Genomic DNA, 24750 nt, shown 5'->3' with positions numbered 1-24750 from the left:
GACTGCATGTCATGAAAGAGCCTATGAACTCACACTAACAGTGACAGAGTGCATGTCCTGAAGGTACCTATGAACTCACACTAACAGTGACAGACCTTGTGCCCTGAAGGTGCCTATGAACTGACACTAACAGTGACAGACATCGTACCCTGAAGGTGCCTATTAACTCATACTAACAGTGACAGACTGCATGTCCTGAAGGTGCCTATGAACTCACACTAACAGTGACAGAATTCATGCCCTGAAGGTGCCTATGAACTCACGATAACAGTGACAGACTGCATGTCCTGAAAGTGCCTATGAACTCACACTAACAGTGACAGACTGTATGTCCCGAAAGAGCCTATGAACTCACACTAACAGTGACAGACTGCATGTCCTGAAGGTGCCTATGATCTCACACTAACAGTGACAGACTGCATGTCCTGAAAGAGCCTATGAACTCACACTAACAGTGACAGACTGCATGTCCTGAAAGAGCCTATGAAAGCACGCTAACAGTGACAGACTACATGCCCTGAATGTGCCTATGAACTCAGGATAACAGTGACAGACTTCATGTCCTAAAGGTGCCTATGGACTCACGCTATCAGTGACAGAATTCATGTCATGAAGGTGCCTATGAACTCACACTAACATTGACAGACTGCATGTCCTGAAGGTGCCTATGAGCTCAAACTAACAGTGACAGACTGCATGTCCTGAAGATGCCTATGAACTCACACTAACAATGACAGATTGCCTGTCGTGAAGGTGCCTATGGACTCACGCTAACAGTGACAGACTGCATGTCCTGAAGGTGCCTATGAACCCAGCCCAACAGTGACAGACTGCATGTCCTGAAGGTGCCTATGAACTCCTAACAGTGATGGACTGCATGTCCTGAAGGTGCCTATGAACTCACACTAACAGTGACAGACTGCATGTCCTGAAGATACCTATGAACTCATACTAACAGTGACAGACTGCATGTCCTGAGGGTGCCTATGAACTCATGCTAACAGTGACAGATTGCCTGTCGTAAAGGTGCCTATGAATTCACACTAACAGTGACAGACTGCATGTCCTGAAGGTGCCTATGAACTCCTAACAGTGACGGACTGCATGTCCTGAAGGTGCCTATGAACTCACACTAACAGTGACAGACTGCATGTTTTGAAGGTACCTATGAACTCACACTAACAGTGACAGACTGCATGTCCTGAAGGTGCCTATGAACTCACACTAACAGTGACAGACTGCATGTCATGAAAGAGCCTATGAACTCACACTAACAGTGACAGACAGCATATCCCGAAGGTGCCTATGAACTCACACTAACAGTGACAGACTGCATGTCCCGAAGGTGCCGATGAACTCACACTAACAGTGACAGACTGCATGTCCTGAAGGTGCCTATGAACTCACACTAACAGTGACAGACTGCATGTCCTGAAAGAGCCTATGAACTCACGCTAACAGTGACAGACTGCATGTCCTCAAGGTGCCTATGAACTCACACTAACAGTGACAGACTGCATATCCTGAAAGAGCCTATGAACTCACACTAACAGTGACAGACTGCATGTCCTGAAAGAGCCTATGAACTCACACTAACAGTGACACACTGCATGTCCTGAAAGAGCCTATGAACTCACACTAACAGTGACAGACTGCATGTCCTGAAGGTGCCTATGAGCTCACACTAACAGTGACAGACTGCATGTTCTGAAGGTGCTTATGAACTCACACTAACAGTGACAGACTGCATGTCCTGAAGGTGCCTATGAACTCACACTAACAGTGACAGACTGCATGTCCTGAAAGAGCCTATGAACTCACACTAACAGTGACAGACTGCATGTCCTGAAGGTGCCTATGAACTCACGCTAACAGTGACAGACTTCATGTCCTGAAGATGAACTCACACTAACAGTGACAGAATTCGTGCCCTGAAGGTGCCTATGAACTCACACTAACAGTGACAGACTGCATGTCCTGAAGGTGCCTATGAACTCACACTAACAGTGACAGACTGCATGTCCTGAAGGTGCCTATGAACTTACACTAACAGTGACAGACTGCATGTCCCGAAAGAGCCTATGAACTCACACTAACAGTGACAGAGTGCATGTCCTGAGGGTGCCTATGAACTCACACTAACAGTGACAGAATTCATGTCCTGAAGATGAACTCACACTAACAGTGACAGAATTTGTGCCCTGAAGGTGCCTATGAACTCACACTAACAATAGGTGCCTATGAACTCACGCTAACAGTGACAGACTGCATGTCCTGAAGGTGCCTATGAACTCAAACTAACAGTGACAGACTGCATGTCATGAAGGTGCCTATGAACTCACACTAACAGTGACAGACTGTATGTCCTGAAGGTGCCTATGAACGCAAACTAACAGTGACAGACTGCATGTCCTGAAGGTGCCTATGAACTCACGCTAACAGTGACAGACTGCATGTCCTGAAGGTGCCTATGAACTCCTAACAGTGACGGACTGCATGTCCTGAAGGTGCCTATGAACTCACACTAACAGTGACAGACTGCATGTCCTGAAGGTGCCTATGAACTCACACTAACAGTGACAGAGTGCATGTCCTGAAAGAGCCTATGAACTCACACTAACAGTGACAGACTGCATGTCCTGAAGGTGCCTATGAACTCACACTAACAGTGACAGACTGCATGTCCTGAAGGTGCCTATGGACTCACGTTATCAGTGACAGAATTCATGTTCTGAAGGTGCATATGAACTCACGCTAACAGTGACAGACTGCATGTCCTGAAGGTGCCTATGAACTCACACTAACAGTGACAGACTGCATGGCCTGAAGGTACCTATGAACTCACACTAACAGTGACAGACCTCGTGCCCTGAAGGTGCCTATGAACTCACACTAACAGTGACAGACCTTGTGCCTTGAAGGTGCCTATGAACTGACACTAACAGTGACATACTTCGTACCCTGAAGGTGCCTATTAACTCATACTAACAGTGACAGACTGCATGTCCTGAAGGTGCCTATGAACTCACACTAACAGTGACAGACTTCATGCCCTGAAGGTGCCTATGAACTCACGATAACAGTGACATACTGCATTTCCTGAAAGAGCCTATGAACTCACACTAAGGGTGATAGACTGCATGTCCTGAAAGAGCCTATGAACTCACACTAACAGTGACAGACTGCATGTCCTGAAAGAGCCTATGAACTCACGCTAACAGTGACAGACGTCATGCCCTTAAGGTGCCTATGAACTCACGATAACAGTGACGGACTGCATGTCCTGAAAGGGCCTATGAACTCACACTAACACACTAACAGTGACACGCTGCATGTCCTGAAGGTGCCTAGGAACTCACGCTAACAGTGACAGACTTCATGCCCTGAAGGTGCCTATGAACTATGGATAACAGTGACAGACTGCATGTCCTGAATGTGCCTATGGTCTCACGCTATCAGTGACAGAATTCATGTCCTGAAGGTGCATATGAACTCACGCTAACAGTGACAGACGGCATGTCCTGAAGGTGCCTATGAACTCACGCTAACAGTGACAGACATCATGTCCCGAAGGTGCCTATGAACTCACACTAACAGTGACAGACTGCATGTCCTGAAAGAGCCTATGAACTCACACTAACAGTGACAGACTGCATGCCCTGAAGGTGCCTATGAACTCACACTAACAGTGACAGACTTCATGTTCTGAAGTGCCTATGAACTCGCACTAACAGTGACAGACTGCATGTCCTGAAAGAGCCTGTTAACTCACACTAACAGTGACAGACTGCATGTCCTGAAGGTGCCTATGAACTCACACTAACAGTGACAGACTGCATGTCCTGAAAGAGCCTATGAACTCACACTAACAGTGACAGACTGCATGTCCTGAAGGTGCCTATGATCTCACACTAACAGTGACAGACTGCATGTCCTGAAAGAGCCAAATATCTCACACTAACAGTGACAGGCTGCATGTCCTGAAAGAGCCTATGAACTCACTCTAACAGTGACAGACTTCAGGCCCTGAAGGTGCCTATGAACTCACAATAACAGTGACAGATTGCATGTCCTGAAAGAGCCTATGAACTCACACTAACAGTGACAGACTGCATGTCCTGAAGGTGCCTATGGACTCACGCTATCAGTGACAGAATTCATGTCCTGAAGGTGCATATGAACTCAAGATAACAGTGACAGACTGCATGTCCTGAAGGTGCCTATGAGCTCACGCTAACAGTGACAGACTGCATGTCCTGAAGGTGCCTATGAACTCATGCTAACAGTGACAGACATCATGACCCGAAGGTGCCTATGACCTCACACTAACAGTGACAGACTGCATGTCCTGAAAGAGCCTATGAACTCACACTAACAGTGACAGACTGCATGTCCCGAAAGAGCCTATGAACTCACACTAACAGTGACAGAGTGCATGTCCTGAGGGTGCCTATGAACTCACACTAACAGTGACAGAATTCATGTCCTGAAGATGTACTCACACTAACAGTGACAGAATTTGTGCCCTGAAGGTGCCTATGAACTCACACTAACAATAGGTGCCTATGAACTCACGCTAACAGTGACAGACTGCATGTCCTGAAGGTGCCTATGAACTCAAACTAACAGTGACAGACTGCATGTCATGAAGGTGCCTATGAACTCACACTAACAGTGACAGACTGTATGTCCTGAAGGTGCCTATGAACGCAAACTAACAGTGACAGACTGCATGTCCTGAAGGTGCCTATGAACTCACGCTAACAGTGACAGACTGCATGTCCTGAAGGTGCCTATGAACTCCTAACAGTGACGGACTGCATGTCCTGAAGGTGCCTATGAACTCACACTAACAGTGACAGACTGCATGTCCTGAAGGTGCCTATGAACTCACACTAACAGTGACAGAGTGCATGTCCTGAAAGAGCCTATGAACTCACACTAACAGTGACAGACTGCATGTCCTGAAGGTGCCTATGAACTCACACTAACAGTGACAGACTGCATGTCCTGAAGGTGCCTATGGACTCACGTTATCAGTGACAGAATTCATGTTCTGAAGGTGCATATGAACTCACGCTAACAGTGACAGACTGCATGTCCTGAAGGTGCCTATGAACTCACACTAACAGTGACAGACTGCATGGCCTGAAGGTACCTATGAACTCACACTAACAGTGACAGACCTCGTGCCCTGAAGGTGCCTATGAACTCACACTAACAGTGACAGACCTTGTGCCTTGAAGGTGCCTATGAACTGACACTAACAGTGACATACTTCGTACCCTGAAGGTGCCTATTAACTCATACTAACAGTGACAGACTGCATGTCCTGAAGGTGCCTATGAACTCACACTAACAGTGACAGACTTCATGCCCTGAAGGTGCCTATGAACTCACGATAACAGTGACATACTGCATTTCCTGAAAGAGCCTATGAACTCACACTAAGGGTGATAGACTGCATGTCCTGAAAGAGCCTATGAACTCACACTAACAGTGACAGACTGCATGTCCTGAAAGAGCCTATGAACTCACGCTAACAGTGACAGACGTCATGCCCTTAAGGTGCCTATGAACTCACGATAACAGTGACGGACTGCATGTCCTGAAAGGGCCTATGAACTCACACTAACACACTAACAGTGACACGCTGCATGTCCTGAAGGTGCCTAGGAACTCACGCTAACAGTGACAGACTTCATGCCCTGAAGGTGCCTATGAACTATGGATAACAGTGACAGACTGCATGTCCTGAATGTGCCTATGGTCTCACGCTATCAGTGACAGAATTCATGTCCTGAAGGTGCATATGAACTCACGCTAACAGTGACAGACGGCATGTCCTGAAGGTGCCTATGAACTCACGCTAACAGTGACAGACATCATGTCCCGAAGGTGCCTATGAACTCACACTAACAGTGACAGACTGCATGTCCTGAAAGAGCCTATGAACTCACACTAACAGTGACAGACTGCATGCCCTGAAGGTGCCTATGAACTCACACTAACAGTGACAGACTTCATGTTCTGAAGTGCCTATGAACTCGCACTAACAGTGACAGACTGCATGTCCTGAAAGAGCCTGTTAACTCACACTAACAGTGACAGACTGCATGTCCTGAAGGTGCCTATGAACTCACACTAACAGTGACAGACTGCATGTCCTGAAAGAGCCTATGAACTCACACTAACAGTGACAGACTGCATGTCCTGAAGGTGCCTATGATCTCACACTAACAGTGACAGACTGCATGTCCTGAAAGAGCCAAATATCTCACACTAACAGTGACAGGCTGCATGTCCTGAAAGAGCCTATGAACTCACTCTAACAGTGACAGACTTCAGGCCCTGAAGGTGCCTATGAACTCACAATAACAGTGACAGATTGCATGTCCTGAAAGAGCCTATGAACTCACACTAACAGTGACAGACTGCATGTCCTGAAGGTGCCTATGGACTCACGCTATCAGTGACAGAATTCATGTCCTGAAGGTGCATATGAACTCAAGATAACAGTGACAGACTGCATGTCCTGAAGGTGCCTATGAGCTCACGCTAACAGTGACAGACTGCATGTCCTGAAGGTGCCTATGAACTCATGCTAACAGTGACAGACATCATGACCCGAAGGTGCCTATGACCTCACACTAACAGTGACAGACTGCATGTCCTGAAAGAGCCTATGAACTCACACTAACAGTGACAGACTGCATGTCCTGAAGGTGCCTATGAACTCACACTAACAGTGACAGACTGCATGTTCTGAAGCTGCCTATGAACTCACACTAACAGTGACAGACTGCATGTCCTGAAAGAGCCTATGAACTCACACTAACAGTGACAGACTGCATGTCCTGAAGGTGCCTATGAACTCACACTAACAGTGACAGACTGCATGTCCTGAAAGAGCCTATGAACTCACACTAACAGTGACAGACTGCATGTCCTGAAAGAGCCTATGAACTCACGCTAACAGTGACAGACGTCATGCCCTGAAGGTGCCTATGAACTCATGATAACAGTGACAGACTCCATGTCCTGAAAAGCCTATGAACTCACACTAACAGTGACAGACTGCATGTCCTGAAGGTGCCTATGAACTCACACTAACAGTGACAGACTGCATGTCCTGAAAGAGCCTGTGAACTCACACTAACAGTGAAAGACAGCATGTCCTGAAGGTGCCTATGAACTCACGATAACAGTGATAGACTGCATGTCCTGAAGTTGCCTATGGACTCACGCTATCAGTGACAGAATTAATGTCCTGAAGGTGCATATGAACTCACGCTAACAGTGACAGACTGCATGTACTGAAGGTGCCTATGAACTCATGCTAACAGTGTCAGACTGCGTGTCCTGAAGGTGCCTATGAACTCACACTAACAGTGACAGACTGCATGTCCTGAAAGAGCCTATGAACTCACACTAACAGTGACAGACCTCATGCCCTGAAGGTGCCTATTAACTCATACTAACAGTGACAGACTGCATGTCCTGAAGGTGCCTATGAACTCACACTAACAGTGACAGACTTCATGCCCTGAAGGTGCCTATGAACTCACGATAACAGTGACATACTGCATTTCCTGAAAGAGCCTATGAACTCACACTAAGGGTGATAGACTGCATGTCCTGAAAGAGCCTATGAACTCACACTAACAGTGACAGACTGCATGTCCTGAAAGAGCCTATGAACTCACGCTAACAGTGACAGACGTCATGCCCTTAAGGTGCCTATGAACTCACGATAACAGTGACGGACTGCATGTCCTGAAAGGGCCTATGAACTCACACTAACACACTAACAGTGACACGCTGCATGTCCTGAAGGTGCCTAGGAACTCACGCTAACAGTGACAGACTTCATGCCCTGAAGGTGCCTATGAACTATGGATAACAGTGACAGACTGCATGTCCTGAATGTGCCTATGGTCTCACGCTATCAGTGACAGAATTCATGTCCTGAAGGTGCATATGAACTCACGCTAACAGTGACAGACGGCATGTCCTGAAGGTGCCTATGAACTCACGCTAACAGTGACAGACATCATGTCCCGAAGGTGCCTATGAACTCACACTAACAGTGACAGACTGCATGTCCTGAAAGAGCCTATGAACTCACACTAACAGTGACAGACTGCATGCCCTGAAGGTGCCTATGAACTCACACTAACAGTGACAGACTTCATGTTCTGAAGTGCCTATGAACTCGCACTAACAGTGACAGACTGCATGTCCTGAAAGAGCCTGTTAACTCACACTAACAGTGACAGACTGCATGTCCTGAAGGTGCCTATGAACTCACACTAACAGTGACAGACTGCATGTCCTGAAAGAGCCTATGAACTCACACTAACAGTGACAGACTGCATGCCCTGAAGGTGCCTATGAACTCACACTAACAGTGACAGACTTCATGTTCTGAAGTGCCTATGAACTCGCACTAACAGTGACAGGCTGCATGTCCTGAAAGAGCCTATGAACTCACTCTAACAGTGACAGACTTCAGGCCCTGAAGGTGCCTATGAACTCACAATAACAGTGACAGATTGCATGTCCTGAAAGAGCCTATGAACTCACACTAACAGTGACAGACTGCATGTCCTGAAGGTGCCTATGGACTCACGCTATCAGTGACAGAATTCATGTCCTGAAGGTGCATATGAACTCAAGATAACAGTGACAGACTGCATGTCCTGAAGGTGCCTATGAGCTCACGCTAACAGTGACAGACTGCATGTCCTGAAGGTGCCTATGAACTCATGCTAACAGTGACAGACATCATGACCCGAAGGTGCCTATGACCTCACACTAACAGTGACAGACTGCATGTCCTGAAAGAGCCTATGAACTCACACTAACAGTGACAGACTGCATGTCCCGAAAGAGCCTATGAACTCACACTAACAGTGACAGAGTGCATGTCCTGAGGGTGCCTATGAACTCACACTAACAGTGACAGAATTCATGTCCTGAAGATGAACTCACACTAACAGTGACAGAATTTGTGCCCTGAAGGTGCCTATGAACTCACACTAACAATAGGTGCCTATGAACTCACGCTAACAGTGACAGACTGCATGTCCTGAAGGTGCCTATGAACTCAAACTAACAGTGACAGACTGCATGTCATGAAGGTGCCTATGAACTCACACTAACAGTGACAGACTGTATGTCCTGAAGGTGCCTATGAACGCAAACTAACAGTGACAGACTGCATGTCCTGAAGGTGCCTATGAACTCACGCTAACAGTGACAGACTGCATGTCCTGAAGGTGCCTATGAACTCCTAACAGTGACGGACTGCATGTCCTGAAGGTGCCTATGAACTCACACTAACAGTGACAGACTGCATGTCCTGAAGGTGCCTATGAACTCACACTAACAGTGACAGAGTGCATGTCCTGAAAGAGCCTATGAACTCACACTAACAGTGACAGACTGCATGTCCTGAAGGTGCCTATGAACTCACACTAACAGTGACAGACTGCATGTCCTGAAGGTGCCTATGGACTCACGTTATCAGTGACAGAATTCATGTTCTGAAGGTGCATATGAACTCACGCTAACAGTGACAGACTGCATGTCCTGAAGGTGCCTATGAACTCACACTAACAGTGACAGACTGCATGGCCTGAAGGTACCTATGAACTCACACTAACAGTGACAGACCTCGTGCCCTGAAGGTGCCTATGAACTCACACTAACAGTGACAGACCTTGTGCCTTGAAGGTGCCTATGAACTGACACTAACAGTGACATACTTCGTACCCTGAAGGTGCCTATTAACTCATACTAACAGTGACAGACTGCATGTCCTGAAGGTGCCTATGAACTCACACTAACAGTGACAGACTTCATGCCCTGAAGGTGCCTATGAACTCACGATAACAGTGACATACTGCATTTCCTGAAAGAGCCTATGAACTCACACTAAGGGTGATAGACTGCATGTCCTGAAAGAGCCTATGAACTCACACTAACAGTGACAGACTGCATGTCCTGAAAGAGCCTATGAACTCACGCTAACAGTGACAGACGTCATGCCCTTAAGGTGCCTATGAACTCACGATAACAGTGACGGACTGCATGTCCTGAAAGGGCCTATGAACTCACACTAACACACTAACAGTGACACGCTGCATGTCCTGAAGGTGCCTAGGAACTCACGCTAACAGTGACAGACTTCATGCCCTGAAGGTGCCTATGAACTATGGATAACAGTGACAGACTGCATGTCCTGAATGTGCCTATGGTCTCACGCTATCAGTGACAGAATTCATGTCCTGAAGGTGCATATGAACTCACGCTAACAGTGACAGACGGCATGTCCTGAAGGTGCCTATGAACTCACGCTAACAGTGACAGACATCATGTCCCGAAGGTGCCTATGAACTCACACTAACAGTGACAGACTGCATGTCCTGAAAGAGCCTATGAACTCACACTAACAGTGACAGACTGCATGCCCTGAAGGTGCCTATGAACTCACACTAACAGTGACAGACTTCATGTTCTGAAGTGCCTATGAACTCGCACTAACAGTGACAGACTGCATGTCCTGAAAGAGCCTGTTAACTCACACTAACAGTGACAGACTGCATGTCCTGAAGGTGCCTATGAACTCACACTAACAGTGACAGACTGCATGTCCTGAAAGAGCCTATGAACTCACACTAACAGTGACAGACTGCATGTCCTGAAGGTGCCTATGATCTCACACTAACAGTGACAGACTGCATGTCCTGAAATAGCCAAATATCTCACACTAACAGTGACAGGCTGCATGTCCTGAAAGAGCCTATGAACTCACTCTAACAGTGACAGACTTCAGGCCCTGAAGGTGCCTATGAACTCACAATAACAGTGACAGATTGCATGTCCTGAAAGAGCCTATGAACTCACACTAACAGTGACAGACTGCATGTCCTGAAGGTGCCTATGGACTCACGCTATCAGTGACAGAATTCATGTCCTGAAGGTGCATATGAACTCAAGATAACAGTGACAGACTGCATGTCCTGAAGGTGCCTATGAGCTCACGCTAACAGTGACAGACTGCATGTCCTGAAGGTGCCTATGAACTCATGCTAACAGTGACAGACATCATGACCCGAAGGTGCCTATGACCTCACACTAACAGTGACAGACTGCATGTCCTGAAAGAGCCTATGAACTCACACTAACAGTGACAGACTGCATGTCCTGAAGGTGCCTATGAACTCACACTAACAGTGACAGACTGCATGTTCTGAAGCTGCCTATGAACTCACACTAACAGTGACAGACTGCATGTCCTGAAAGAGCCTATGAACTCACACTAACAGTGACAGACTGCATGTCCTGAAGGTGCCTATGAACTCACACTAACAGTGACAGACTGCATGTCCTGAAAGAGCCTATGAACTCACACTAACAGTGACAGACTGCATGTCCTGAAAGAGCCTATGAACTCACGCTAACAGTGACAGACGTCATGCCCTGAAGGTGCCTATGAACTCATGATAACAGTGACAGACTCCATGTCCTGAAAAGCCTATGAACTCACACTAACAGTGACAGACTGCATGTCCTGAAGGTGCCTATGAACTCACACTAACAGTGACAGACTGCATGTCCTGAAAGAGCCTGTGAACTCACACTAACAGTGAAAGACAGCATGTCCTGAAGGTGCCTATGAACTCACGATAACAGTGATAGACTGCATGTCCTGAAGTTGCCTATGGACTCACGCTATCAGTGACAGAATTAATGTCCTGAAGGTGCATATGAACTCACGCTAACAGTGACAGACTGCATGTACTGAAGGTGCCTATGAACTCATGCTAACAGTGTCAGACTGCGTGTCCTGAAGGTGCCTATGAACTCACACTAACAGTGACAGACTGCATGTCCTGAAAGAGCCTATGAACTCACACTAACAGTGACAGACCTCATGCCCTGAAGGTGCCTATGAACTCACACTAACTGTGACAGACGGTATGTCTCATAGGTGTCTATGAACTCACACTAACAGTGACAGACGGTATGTCCCATAGGTGTCTATGAACTCACACTAACAGTGACAGACTTCATGCACAGAGTCTGGCTATGAGCTCTCACTATAGTGACAGACTTCATGCACTAAGAGAAGCTATGACCTCACACTATAGTGACAGACTTCATGCACTGAGAATGGCTATGGCCGTACACTCTAGTGACAGCCTTCAAGCACTGAGAGTGGCTATGACCTCACATTATAGTGACAGAGTTCATGCCCTGAGAGTGGTTATGACCACACACTATAGTGACAGACTTCATGCACAGAGAGTGGCTATGAGGTCTCACTATAGTGACAGTCTTCATTCACTGAGAGTGGTTATGACCACACACTATAGTGACAGACTTCATGCACAGAGAGTGGCTATGAGGTCTCACTATAGTGACAGTCTTCATTCACTGAGAGTGGTTATGACCATACACTATAGTGACAGATGTAAAGCACTGAGAGTGGCTATGACCTCACACTACTGTGCTTGGTGAAGTTTTCATTTTTCTGAACACTCTCCCTAATATTAAAGTGTAACCATGAAACTGAAATACTCACTGATACAGCCTCTGGATTAGCATGAGGGGATAAGATGGTGTGACATTTGGGCTTTAAGAAGAGGAAAACTGGTGGTGCCAGGTATGTGCCATGACATTTATATTCATATAAAACACTTTCTCTCTGATTATTTTGGCCAGAGCCCTTATTCTATCTAGGCTAGACTATTATTGTAGTGCCTTATACATTGGGGCCAACAAATCCACCATCCATAGGATTCAAATCTTTCAAAACAATGCCTTGAGTGCGGCTCTAGGTGTGCCTAGAAGTTCTCACATATCCCTGATAAGGCGCCAAAATAATGAGCTCTCCACCCAAAATAAAATTCACGTAAATGTTGCATCCCTTACTCACAAAGCTTTGAGCAACGCAGCCCCTGGTTATCTCACAGACACATTCCTGAGGAGAATAGCCACTAGACCATCGAGAACAGTCAATAGCAATAGTCTTATCATACTGAGATTTAAGTTGTATAAAGCCGGGAGTAGCAGTTTCCCTGTTAGAGTGGCACAACTGTGTAACTCCCCAGCACATCCTGTAAGAGAAGATCAGCCCTACCGTAAATTCAGATCTAACTATACAAATTGGCTGAAATCTCGGGCCAGTTGGCTTCACACTAGTGCGCACATGACTCCCTGCTCATAGACGAGTATCCTTTTCTCTGTTATGCACTTCTTCTCATATGTGTCTATTTATTTGACCTTCCACTGCCATGTATATACATCTCTGCTGTTCATTTATGTAACCTATGCAACCTTGTACCTTAAGCCTTGCACATTCTGTACTGTTGCGCCCTGGTGCCTCCGGGTCTGGTGCACATAATAAATGAATAAACAAACAGACATACACATATATATATATATAGGTTTGACAACTACCATTGGTAGCGGACATTAGTGCAGCCTTTCCTTTATAAACTTGAATCCTGCGGCCGGGTCAACAAATCCAGCACTATTCAAAATAGGTTCAAAACAGCATCTGCCATTATGGGGCTTAGAAGATGGCGCAGACTGGCTTGAAGCGCTATATATAAACATAACATTATTATTCTTGTATAGGATATGTTTAATGTGTAGAACGCCACTACACATGAGATGTGGTGCTAAGTACTTCTTTAGTGGGATCCATTCGGTTCCCTGATTTATTTGTCGTGTCTGCTTCCAGCCATTGTGCTTCTTGGAGGGGGTAACAGTGTAAGGTGGTGTGCCCGTGTTTACGTGTGTGTGGGGGGCATTGCTACAATATCAACTCGCCACTGACCCACTGAACCCCCACTTACTTGTCAGAAAAATGACAAACATGATGGCGAAATCATGGACGAGAAACTGATTGTTTCCAAAGATGTTGCGATGCTGAAATAAATGTAAAAAAACATTGAGTTCATTTAGCAATCGCTAAAGCATAAGCATTGAGCAGAAACACCACCTAATTATGATCTCTATCCCCTGGCCTCTTGTGACCTTTAGCTTTGAGCACAGGGATGTAGGGCGCCAGGGTATCAGCCAATCAGGTTGTCCGGCTCCTGCACTGAATCCTGCCGTTAAGGACCATGTTTCAAGCAAGCTACTGACTACACGTTCCCACTCTCCAGCTCCAGCCCTTACCCCACTCTCACAGCTTCTGCTACCCCACTCCTGCCTGAATACAAACCATAAAACGTATTTAAACGTATAATCCACCTCCTTTATCCAACCCAGCTGAGCTTGCACACGCCACCATGTAGATGCAAAAAGGTGCTTCTCCTATTTCCACGGCGGCCATCTTGTTTGTGTGTCTTTCTTATCTGCGCTTTCTGTTTTTGACATGTAGCTGCTTATTGTGTGTCTATTTTTCGGTAGAATATGCCTGCGCTTAGTGTGTTTTTGAGCTGCTGAAATGCCTGTTACAAGAACAAATGGTTCTAAAACTACATCTAGGCCCCCCAAATAAAATTGTTCCCTCCCCACCTGTGTCCGAATCCGCTTCTTGTGGGATAGTTAAAGGGTAATTGTAATTGGTTATTTATAACGCGCTTAATACGGAGAGGTTTCTAAGCGCACGCGCTTAATACGGAGAGGTTTCTAAGCGCAGACACGGGGATCGCACCTGTATTTCACTGTGTTGTCTTGCTTCCAAGGCAAGCACGTTGCCCCTGAGCTATCCTCCCGGTACCTGCAAGGGAAACCTAACCTCCAAATATCAAACTCAACCCTTTTGGAGCTTGATGAATTATTTATTTACATCTCTCGACTGCCCGAAGTACTGGGCAGTAGAAACGAAGGAGACAGAGTCTTCGGACAGAAGAGACCGTTTCTCTGATGGTGGTGATGATGGTGGTGATGGGCCAGGACGACTTAAGACTTCCCCAATGTCAAGGGGGAGACCTGACGTGAAGGTTTTGGATGGGCAGCATCTGCCCCTGAGATCCTTACTCCAGAGGGTCCTCTACAGGATCGACTTTCATTCATCAACCCATTTCTTTTTTCGCTGCACCTTTTGCTGAACGTTGGGGGGGCTTATAAGGGGAAGGGTGGGGTGGTGTATAGGGAATAAATAATAGGGGGGGTGGTGGAGGGTGGCCCCCAAATAAAAAAATAAAATGTGAAGATTTTTGTTGGCAAAATTCTATCGACAAAAAGTTTTGTGAGAAAAGAAACGTCTGATGAATGGGAATAGAACCCTTTAGAGTCACCGACAGGTCAGCTCGGGATGGATGAGGAACACATTGTGCAACTTGAGTCAGATAACTGGCGTTTAGTCAAGGAAAATATTATTCTGGAGTTAACTCAGCACAGAAACTATGCAGAGTGGGCTGACCTCTCCTCCTCACTCCTGTCCTCAACCACTCAACTCCTCTTTCTTGGCGACTTCAACATCCACCTTGATGCCTCCAGTCCCCCCACTGGTCTCTTTCGTGACCTCTGTGACTCTCTCTCACTCTCTATTCTCCCATCTGGGCCTACTCACTCTGCTGGGCGCACTCTTGATGCTCTGATCTCTTTGACCTTCCCCTCTCCGTCCCTCTCTCCACTCCTCTCTCCTGGAGTGATCACTTTCTCCTATCCTCCCACCTCACCCTCCCTACCCCACAGGCAAAGCCACCCTCTTCACTGCCACCCTCCTTCTCGGTCATCCGACCCATGAAGCGTGTGTCAGTTGAGGCTTTCGCTGCTACCTTCTCGCACCCCCCTGCCCCTTCGGCTGACTCCCACCCTGACACAGCCCTCTCCATGCTCCACTCTGCTATATCTGTTACTCTTGATATCCTTGCCCCCGTCATGAGAATCCGCCTGAAGCCCAAAGCCAAATGTAACTCCTGGTATGACTCGGATCTCGCCACCCTAAAACGCAAGTGCAGGGTTGCAGAGAGGAAATGGCGTGCTTCATGTTCATCCTCTGACAAACTGGCCTGCCGCCTGCTCCAAAGGCAGTACCGGCTCTCCGTTCTCACCAAGAAGAGAGCCCTTATCCAAGCCCGCATCTCTGCGGCATCTAACAACTCCGCCGAACTCTTTAAAATCTGCAAGGAGCTTGCCAACCCTGCTGCAGTCTCTACCTCTCCTGTCCCCTCCCAGGCCCTCTGCACTGCACTGGCCTCTCACTTCATCTCTAAAACTCAGGACATCCTGTCCTCGCTCTCCTCCTTTCACCTCCCTCCCTCCCTTCCAGGCTCTTCCTCTGGCCCTTCTGCAGTCACCCCTCCTCCCTCTTTCTCTGCCTTTCCACTTTTCTCTGCTGACAAGGTTTCCAGACAAGTCCAATCTATGAAAGTCTCGTCTAAACAGGTTCACCCCTGTTCCTCCAAAACTATCAAGGACCACATCGACTCCCTGGCTCCTGCCCTGGCTGACTTTTGCAACCACTCCTTCGCCTCTGGAGTCTTCCCTTCCCCCCTCAAGCACTCCCTTGTGCACCCTCTTCTCAAGAAACCCTCTTCCGACCCCTCCTGCCCGGCTAACTATCGCCCTATCTCCATCACTCCCTTCCTGGGCAAGCTCCTGGAGAAACTGGCCATCTCCCAGCTTAACCTCCATGCTGAATCTGTTGGTAGTCTTCATGACCATCAATCTGGCTTCAGAGCTGCCAGAAGCCCGGAAACTGCTCTCCTGAACATCCGTGAAGACCTGCTCTTGAACCTCGATTCCAACACTCCGTGTGTTCTCATTCTGCTCGATCTCTCCTCTGCCTTTGACACTGTCAACCATGCCATCCTGCTCAACCGTCTCCGTGAAAACCTGGGTATCACTGGTCAGGCTCTGGCGTGGCTGACCTCTTTCCTTTCAAATCGACCCTCCCAGGTCCAACTGGGGTCCTTCCTCTCCGACATCTTTTTCTCCACCTGTGGTGTCCCCCATGGATCTAATCTCTCTCCCTGGCTGTTCAACCAGTATCTGGCACTCCTTGCCCACCGCATCGCCGCTCTCTGCCCTAATTTCCAGTGCTATGCGGACGATACCCAGCTCATTTTCAGGCTACCCTCAGCCTCCCCCTCTCCTTCCCTCATCTCTGACTGTCTGTCTGCTATCCAGGAATGGTGTGCCGCCAATGACCTCTGCCTTAATGCCAGTAAGACTGAGATTCTACTCATCGGTACACCCACTCCCTCCTTCCCTGCAGCTCTCTGGCCTGCCTCCCTTGGCCCCCTCCCTGCTCCTACCTGCAAGGCAAAAAACCTTGGGGTCATCTTCGACTCCACACTATCCTTCTCTCCTCATATTTCTGACGTCGCTAAGAAGTCACACTACCAGCTGCACCTCCTCAGAGGTATTCTTCCCTTCCTCTCCTTCCCCCAGAAGCTCACTGTCTCCCGAGCCCTGGTTCTCTCGAAGCTGGATTACTGTAACAGCCTCTATCTTAATCTGCCTGCCTCCACTCTCCGCCCTCTGCAACTCCAGAACAGAACTGCGAGACTTGTCCTTGGCCTCAAGCCCAGGGACCGTATCTCTCCAGTACTGAAATCTCTACACTGGCTCCCAGTGGCTGCGAGGATAAAGTTCAAAACCCTCTGCATTGTCCACAAGGCCTTCTGGGGCCTTGGTCCTAAATACCTTCAACTCTCTCTTCCCAAATATCTTCCTTCCCGAGCCCTTCGCTCATCCGCCTCCAACTCCCTCAGGGTCAGCCGCTTCTCGAAGCAACGAGCTGGGGGTAGATCTCTCTCCGCGGCAGGGGCCTCCCTCTGGAACAGCCTTCCTGCCTCCCTGAAACTTGAGGAGAACCATCTCTGGTTCCGGAAGCACCTCAAAACCTTCCTCTTTGCTTCTGCTTTCTCTCTCCCTCTCCCCTGCTGAACAGCTAATATCCTTCACTGAAACTGCACTGATTCTGCAACTGGACCACTCTTAACGGCCTCGGTCCTGGGCCCAGCCACTCTCCACTTGCACTGATGCACTGGAACCCCTCTGCACTGCGGGACTGTCTCTGTATCCCTACAGCCCCCCCCCCCTTTCCCAGCACTTGTTCTGCACTTACCTTGCACTTGCCACCAGCTGGCCCTATTTATTTATTACTTTACGCCACTTACCTTGTACTGCACTTCCCCCCTCCCCTTCCCCTTGCACTTTTCCCCCTCCCCCACCCCTACTTTTGCGCGATCTGAATGACACCTGGCCTAGTAGGATCGTTGTCTGTCTCCCCTTGTTCCTCCCCTCCCTGCCTCGTCGCGCCTTGAAACACCTGTGTATAGGCGCGTTATAAATGCCATATCATATCATATCATATCAGACTTATGTGTTCGGGTGGATACCCTCGATAGATACTTTCTCTCAAACTGTCCCGAAACCTATCATGATGGATCAGCATTGTCAGACGGATTTCGGTGCAAATATTTAATTTATATATTTATTGGATACAGCAAATGGCGTTTCAAGGCACCACAAAATAAAAAAGGGAGGGTCAGGGAAGAAAACAACACTAACGGTCCTACTCGGCCTTGTGTCCTTTGGATTGTGCAAACACTAACGGTCCTACTAGGCCTTGTGTCCTTTGGATTGTGCAAACACTAACGGTCCTACTAGGTCTTGTGTCATTCGGATTGTGCAAGTGCAGTAACAAGAAGTACAGGGGGGAGGGAAGAGGAGGGAAAGGGAGGGGAGGGAAGGGGAGCGGGCAAGTGCTGAGCGTGGTAGAAGGGATAATGTTAGGGTGGGAGGGGAGTGCGGTCAGAGTGGAGGTATACAAGTGCAGGGGGGTTGGGAAGAAGAGTGTCCCTCAGGCTAGGCAAGTGGTAAGGGGAGACCAGGTGGGCACGTGCCAGGGGATGCAGGAAGAGCAGGGAGTCAGCACCACATGCTAAGTGTGAGGACGGGGGTGGACCAGGTTCGGTAGGGATGCACACCCCGCCAGTCTAGTCAGGGGACGGGGACCTGGAAGGGCAAGTGTAGGTTAGGGGGTGTCAGGAAGACCAGGGTGCTGGGGTAGACTGGGCGAGGAGGGCCTGGGCATAAAAGATGAAGGAGTGGATATAATAGAAAGGGGAGAGCACATGGCAAGGGAAGGTCGGTGGGTTGATGTTGCAACACTATTTTCCTTGTTTCTCTTTTCTTATGTACTATTTTTTATAGAGCGGTCCAAATGTATTTTTCTGGATCTGGCAACAATATTATTTGCTGGATCACGAATCTGGATTAATGGCAGCACTTTGTGTAGGATACTCATAGACCCACACACAAGGGAAATTGGGCGCCCTTGATCGCAAACCTGGCCCACTCAGATGGAAATTCCAGAACTTAAGGAGATCTGGCTTCCTTGAGAAACGTCCAGAACTTAAGGAGATCCGGCTTAAGTCTGAGAGGGACAGGGAGGCCGTTCCAGAGGAAGGCTCCTGCGGCAGAGAGGGAGCTATCCCCCACTCTCAGCTTGGAAAAGTGTCTGATCTGCAGAGAGTTGGATCTAGAGGATGGAAGGGCTCTAGCAGGGAGGTATTTAAGGAAAAAGAGTTGGATGTATCAGGATCCCAGGCCTCAGAAAGACTTGTGGATGATGCAGAGGGTCTTGAACTTGATCCTCGCAACAACCGGGAGCCAGTGGAGTGATTTTAGGGCTGGAGAGATGCAGTCCCTGAGCTTGAGGCCAAGGATGAGTCTTACAGTGCTGTTCTGGATTAGTTGAAAGGGCAAAGGGAGGAATTAGGCGGATTGAGGATGAGGCTGTTGCAGTAGTCCAACCTGGAGAGGACCAGAGCTATAGAGACATTGAGCTTCTGGGGGAAGGTGAGGATAGGGGGAATGCCCCTGAGGAGGTGCAGCTGAAAGTGGGCCTTCTTGGCAAGGTCTGTGATGTGAGGGGAAGGAGAGAAAGGAGTCAAAGATGACACCAAGTTTTTAAGCCTCACAAGAGGGTGAGGGGAGGGAGCCCAAGGAGGGCAGCCAGAGAGTAGGCAGGTGGGGGTGGAGGGGGCAGGGGTCCCATGTGAAGGATCTCAGTCTTACTGGCATTAAGGCAGAGATCGTTAGCAGCACACCACTCCTGAAGAGCAGTCAGACATTCAGGAATGAGAGAGGAAGCGGGGGAGGCAGTGGAGGGAAACTTTACGGAGAGCTGCATGTCATGCGCATAACCCCGGAAGTGAGGAGAGAAGGCAGTGTTGCAGAGTGGCAAGGTAGATGTTGAAGAGCCACAATGAGAGGGTCGAGCCCTGAGGGACACCCCAGGTAGAGAGTGAGGTGGAGGAGAGATAAGGGCCAAGTTGAAACTGGGAAGGTCGGTCAGATAGGAAGGAGGTCAACCGGTCCAGTGCCAGGCCTGCAATGCCAAGGGCATCACAGAGCCATTTATAGGGGTGGCATGACTGACCCTATTAAAGGGAAAGGAAAGATAGAGAATGATGGGACCGGAAGGAGAGTTGGAATCGAGATTTGAGAGCAAGTCTTCACGGGTGTTCAGGGGAGCAGTTTCCTTGCCTCTGGCTGCACTGAATTCAGACTGGTGGTCGTGGAGACAACCAACAGATTCAGGGTGGTGGATCCGTTGGGAGATGACCTACTTCTCCAACAGTTTCCCAGGAAGGGGGTAATGGAGATAGGGCGGTATTTAGCTGGGCAGGAAGGGTCGGCAGAAGGCTTTTTAAGGAGAAGATGCATAAGGGAGTGCTTGAGGGGTAGTGGGAAGGAGCCAGTGGCAAACAAGTGATTACAGAAATCAGCCCCGGCTGGAGCAAGGGAGGCAATGTTGTCCTTGATAGTTCTGGAGGAGCAGCGGAGCGCCTGTGTGGGGGAGAATTTCCTAGAGAGGACTTGTTTAGAGTCCTCATGTGGTGCTGTGGGAGAGAAGAAGAGTGGAAGGGAAGAGTACGAGGGGGGCCAATGTAGTCCTGATAGTGGGAGACAGATGAGGGAAGGGAATAGAGGAGAGTGAGGACAGGATGTTCTGAGTTTTGGTTGTGAAGTGGGAAGCCAGTGCAGTGCAGAGGGCCTGGGATGGCAGAGGAGAAGTGGAGAATACAGTAGGAATGGCAAGTTCCTTGCAGATTTTGAACAGTTCAGCTGTGCTGTTCGTGGCCCTAGAGATGCAGGCTTGAACATGGGCTCTCTTCTTCGAGCAGATGGAGAATCTGTAGTGCCTTTGGAGCAGGTCTGCAGCCAGTCTGTCAGTGGATCTGCTTGAAGCCTGCCACTTCCGCTCAGCAGAGGGTAGGTCAGAGTCATACCAGGAGTGCTTGGTGGCATGCTTCATGCGAATCCTCATAACAGGGGCAAGAACGTCCAGGGTGCTGGGGATGGCAAGGTAAAGGTTAGCAAGGGCTATGTCAGTGCGATAATCAGTGGCTGGAGAGGGAGGGGGAATGAAAGTGGAGTTAAAAGCAGCAACTGACCCTTGCTTCATCAGTCGAATGACAGAGAAGGAAACCGGAAATGCGGGCCGAGGCTTAGCCATGAGACACAAGATATCCAGAAGAGAGGGCAGCAGAGCATGGTCAGACCAGGAGAGAAGTGTAGTGAGAAGGTTGGAGATGGCGATGTCTGCTGAGATGAGAGCATCCAAGGTATGTCCGGCTGAGTGGTTTGGACCAGAGGGAAGAATGGTGAGGGAAAGAGAGTCACAGAGGCTGCAGAAGAGTCCAATGGGAGCACCAGGAGAGCCAAGGTGACTATTGAAGTCTCTGAGGAGGTGAAGCTTGGAAGTAGAGGCAGGAGAGAAGAGGTGAGGTCAGACTACTCCAGAAAGAAGAGGGAGACTGGACCAGGGGTCGTGTTGATGGTGATGATAGTCAGCAGGAGGATAGGAGAGACACCAAGCCTGCAGACAAGGCTTTCAAAGGAAGAGTTGGACGGAGTGGGTATGATGGTAGCAGGCCCTCATTAAGGAAAGATCAGGACTACTCTGCATCTAGACCGGTTAGTCATAAGCTTAGAGAGGATCTTGGAGCCCTCAGGGAGGAGTGTGTCTAAAGCAGTGACAGAGTTGGCAGTGAACCACTTCTCAGTGAGAGGGAGGATGTCAAGGTCAAAGTCTTCAAGGAGGTGACAGATCTCCGAGGAGTGTTTAAGGATAGAGCGAGAGTTAAGGGTACCTCAGTGAAGATGGTTGCAACCTTTGAAGGTCTTCCAAGTAGGGGTACAGGGATGTGGTAAACCCATTGGTGGTGGTGACGGGACCAGCGGGGTGGGAGAAGAAGGTGTGGCAGGAGAAGGGAGGAAGTTAATGAGAGACAGACGATAGCTATCTAGAAGGAGGAGGTTGGGCTGATTGGGCTGAGAGCCCTGGGCCATTACAGTGCCATTCTGGTGGACATGAATGATGCACCTAGAGGGTGGGAAGTGTGCAAGAGTACTGCCCATCTGGTTCCACCATTAATGGGCAAAGGAGAGAAAGGAGAGAGGACTGAGACCATATGGGGATTCCATAGGTCTAGAGAGGGAGTGACAAAGAGGGTGTGAGTGACAGTCTGCCTGGTAGAAGCGTTGACATCGGTGTCAGTGAAGGGCAGGCCTGGGATGGAGACAATGAGATCTTTTTGAAGTTTTTCCTTCGAGGCTCCGAAAGAGAGACATGATAGGTGATAGAGTAGCAGTTAGAATAAATAGGGGAGATGGAGAGCAACATGGAGGGAGAGGCCAGAGCAGTGGAAGGGGGAGAGAGAGAGAGAGAGAGATGGAGAAACAAAACGATGCATGATGAACTCACCAGGCGGCCTAGCAGCAAGAAAGGTCGCCAAATGCAGCAGGGGAGGAAGGAAGGTGACTCAGGTGGGATGAACACTTCTCCGGAATTTGAGGAAAGTGCATTAAATCACCAGTCACAAGGCATTTCCTGTGATTGCAATGTTACATGCATGTGTTGGGCAATACGACTGTGAGAGATGTTATTAGGGATAAAAGAAACTGTTTAATTACTAATGTGGGAAAGCTGGCAGGGTCGAATCCAGGGACTCCTGAGAAATAAAGTGATGGCCTTTGACCTGGGATTTTCAGAACCTCAGACTTTACGGCCCTTCAACGAACTGAATTAGACAGTTGGTGTACCCAGGAAAATAGGGACTGCATGCTGGTGGGATGTGGTGCTAGAAACCGCCCTCTTTTTCTTAGCATTTGCAAAGTTCTTTTGCAAGGGCCGACGTCTGATGCCGCTTACATCCTGAAAATGGTGCTGGATTTGTAATAAGATATACTTCCTTAAGAAGGGATAGACTAACTTCCGCCTGTTGCTTCCTTATCTCATGTTTGTCTCTCTTTATTTTTTCTTTTCTTTTTTATAGCATTCTGTGGCCTGTGGGTGTGTGGTACTTAATACATATTGAAATAAATACATTAGCATTCTCCTCACTTTGCTAATGACAATAATGTTTTCAGTGGTGGTCCATGCTGGGATGGGCATGGACCACGTCACTTATTTAAGGCCTTGAATGTGTTAAGTCAGGAGGTGGGCCATTACCCACCCGGGATGGCCCGCCACTCATGATATTATTTTCGGAGAAACATCCTTTTCTTGATGGCGCCATGTAGAGAGCGCTTGGGCTCTCTTGGCTCACGCCGCAGCACTTGTTACGCATTCCCGCACGCAATCACAAGCTGGTTGCATTTTATATCACCACCCCCCACTACAATAAAGAGTCCTCCCTGCACTAGAGTGGGAAGAGAACGGTGGTCTCAGTGTATCAGAGTCCTGCTGGCTCGTGCCACCAGCGTATGGCCACAACCAACACACCATTTAATAGGTTGTGTGTATTCGCGAAAATGCAGCTCAAACATTGTATTTTATATACCTTTGTTATTTACTGACCTCTCATGTTTGTGGTTGACATGGAGCTAAAGCCTAATTCACAGAAGCATTTTAGATGGCGCACTCCAATAGGAGATCAAGCGCATAGACTTGATTGTTTACATCAAAGGAGTAAAAAACAACCCTTGGCTTCCCCCAGGGTTACGCCCCATCCCTACGCCTCTCCACGTTCTTCATGTGCCCCTCACTGACCAAATTAGTCATTAAAGCACAGACGCATGAAAATGTACGCTAATGATACACAAACAATATGCAAATGATATGCTAATTATATGCTAATGAACTGCAAATAATGCCCTGTCTTGGAAAAGGCTCTGGAAACGATCTAAGAGACCTGCTCACCCCCCACTCATGGTCAAAAACAAGAGCATCGTCACTTGGCAAGTCCAGCTCAAACCAGCCACATGCCATGTTCCTTCCGACCTGACTATGGCCCAAGTGGACAAAGAATGCCAAGACCAGAAACTCATTCCACATTGAAGCCAGACACCACCCCCTGTGGCTTCACCTGCCCTGTGGAACTGGCCGCATTCTGGACTTCTGGAAAAACATGGGTCTAGGTTGTACAATGTTCCTACTTAGGGGAAGATTCACACTAGTCGCACAACAAAAGAGCTTTCAGAGCGATCCTGGGGCTTAAACAGAGACCCCCCCCACTCTAAACCCTCACTCTTACCTCTTAAAAAACGGTGCTTTCAATTTATCAGGCAGTGCTTGCCGCATAAGACGTTCTGGGCACATAGCGTGAAACACCTGCTTGAACCTACTTGCCAATACATGTCAAAAGTAACCTCAGGCCTGCCCCTGGAGGCCTCATCACTTTCTACTTGTGCAAGCACAAAGATGTTGGCAGCATGGCGCACGGCTTGTGGGCATGTGTGATGGCATTACTAGCGCTAATGCAATTTCGCAATGCAAACTGTTTTATGGGCCATAAAAGTCAGGTGTAAAAAACAAGC

At 48.3% G+C, this 24750-nt stretch overlaps 1 protein-coding gene across 1 annotated transcript in view; it reads right to left on the bottom strand.

Moving 5' to 3' along the window:
- The window catches only part of LOC138492787 (probable cation-transporting ATPase 13A4), a 302290-nt gene that overhangs the window by 51725 nt on the left and 225815 nt on the right, over nucleotides 1-24750 (bottom strand). The window contains exon 26 of the mRNA XM_069620146.1: nucleotides 13872-13944. Within this exon, the coding sequence (XP_069476247.1) occupies nucleotides 13872-13944 (73 nt within the window). The remainder of the gene's footprint in view (nucleotides 1-13871; nucleotides 13945-24750) is intronic.

The sequence above is a fragment of the Ambystoma mexicanum genome, chromosome 10 (assembly GCF_040938575.1).
Source record: "Ambystoma mexicanum isolate Mex_15411 chromosome 10, UKY_AmexF1_1, whole genome shotgun sequence".
Classification (NCBI taxonomy): Eukaryota; Metazoa; Chordata; class Amphibia; order Caudata; family Ambystomatidae; genus Ambystoma; species Ambystoma mexicanum.
The sequence above is the reverse complement of the archived record's forward strand: the minus strand, read 5'-3'. Positions and strand labels throughout refer to the sequence as shown.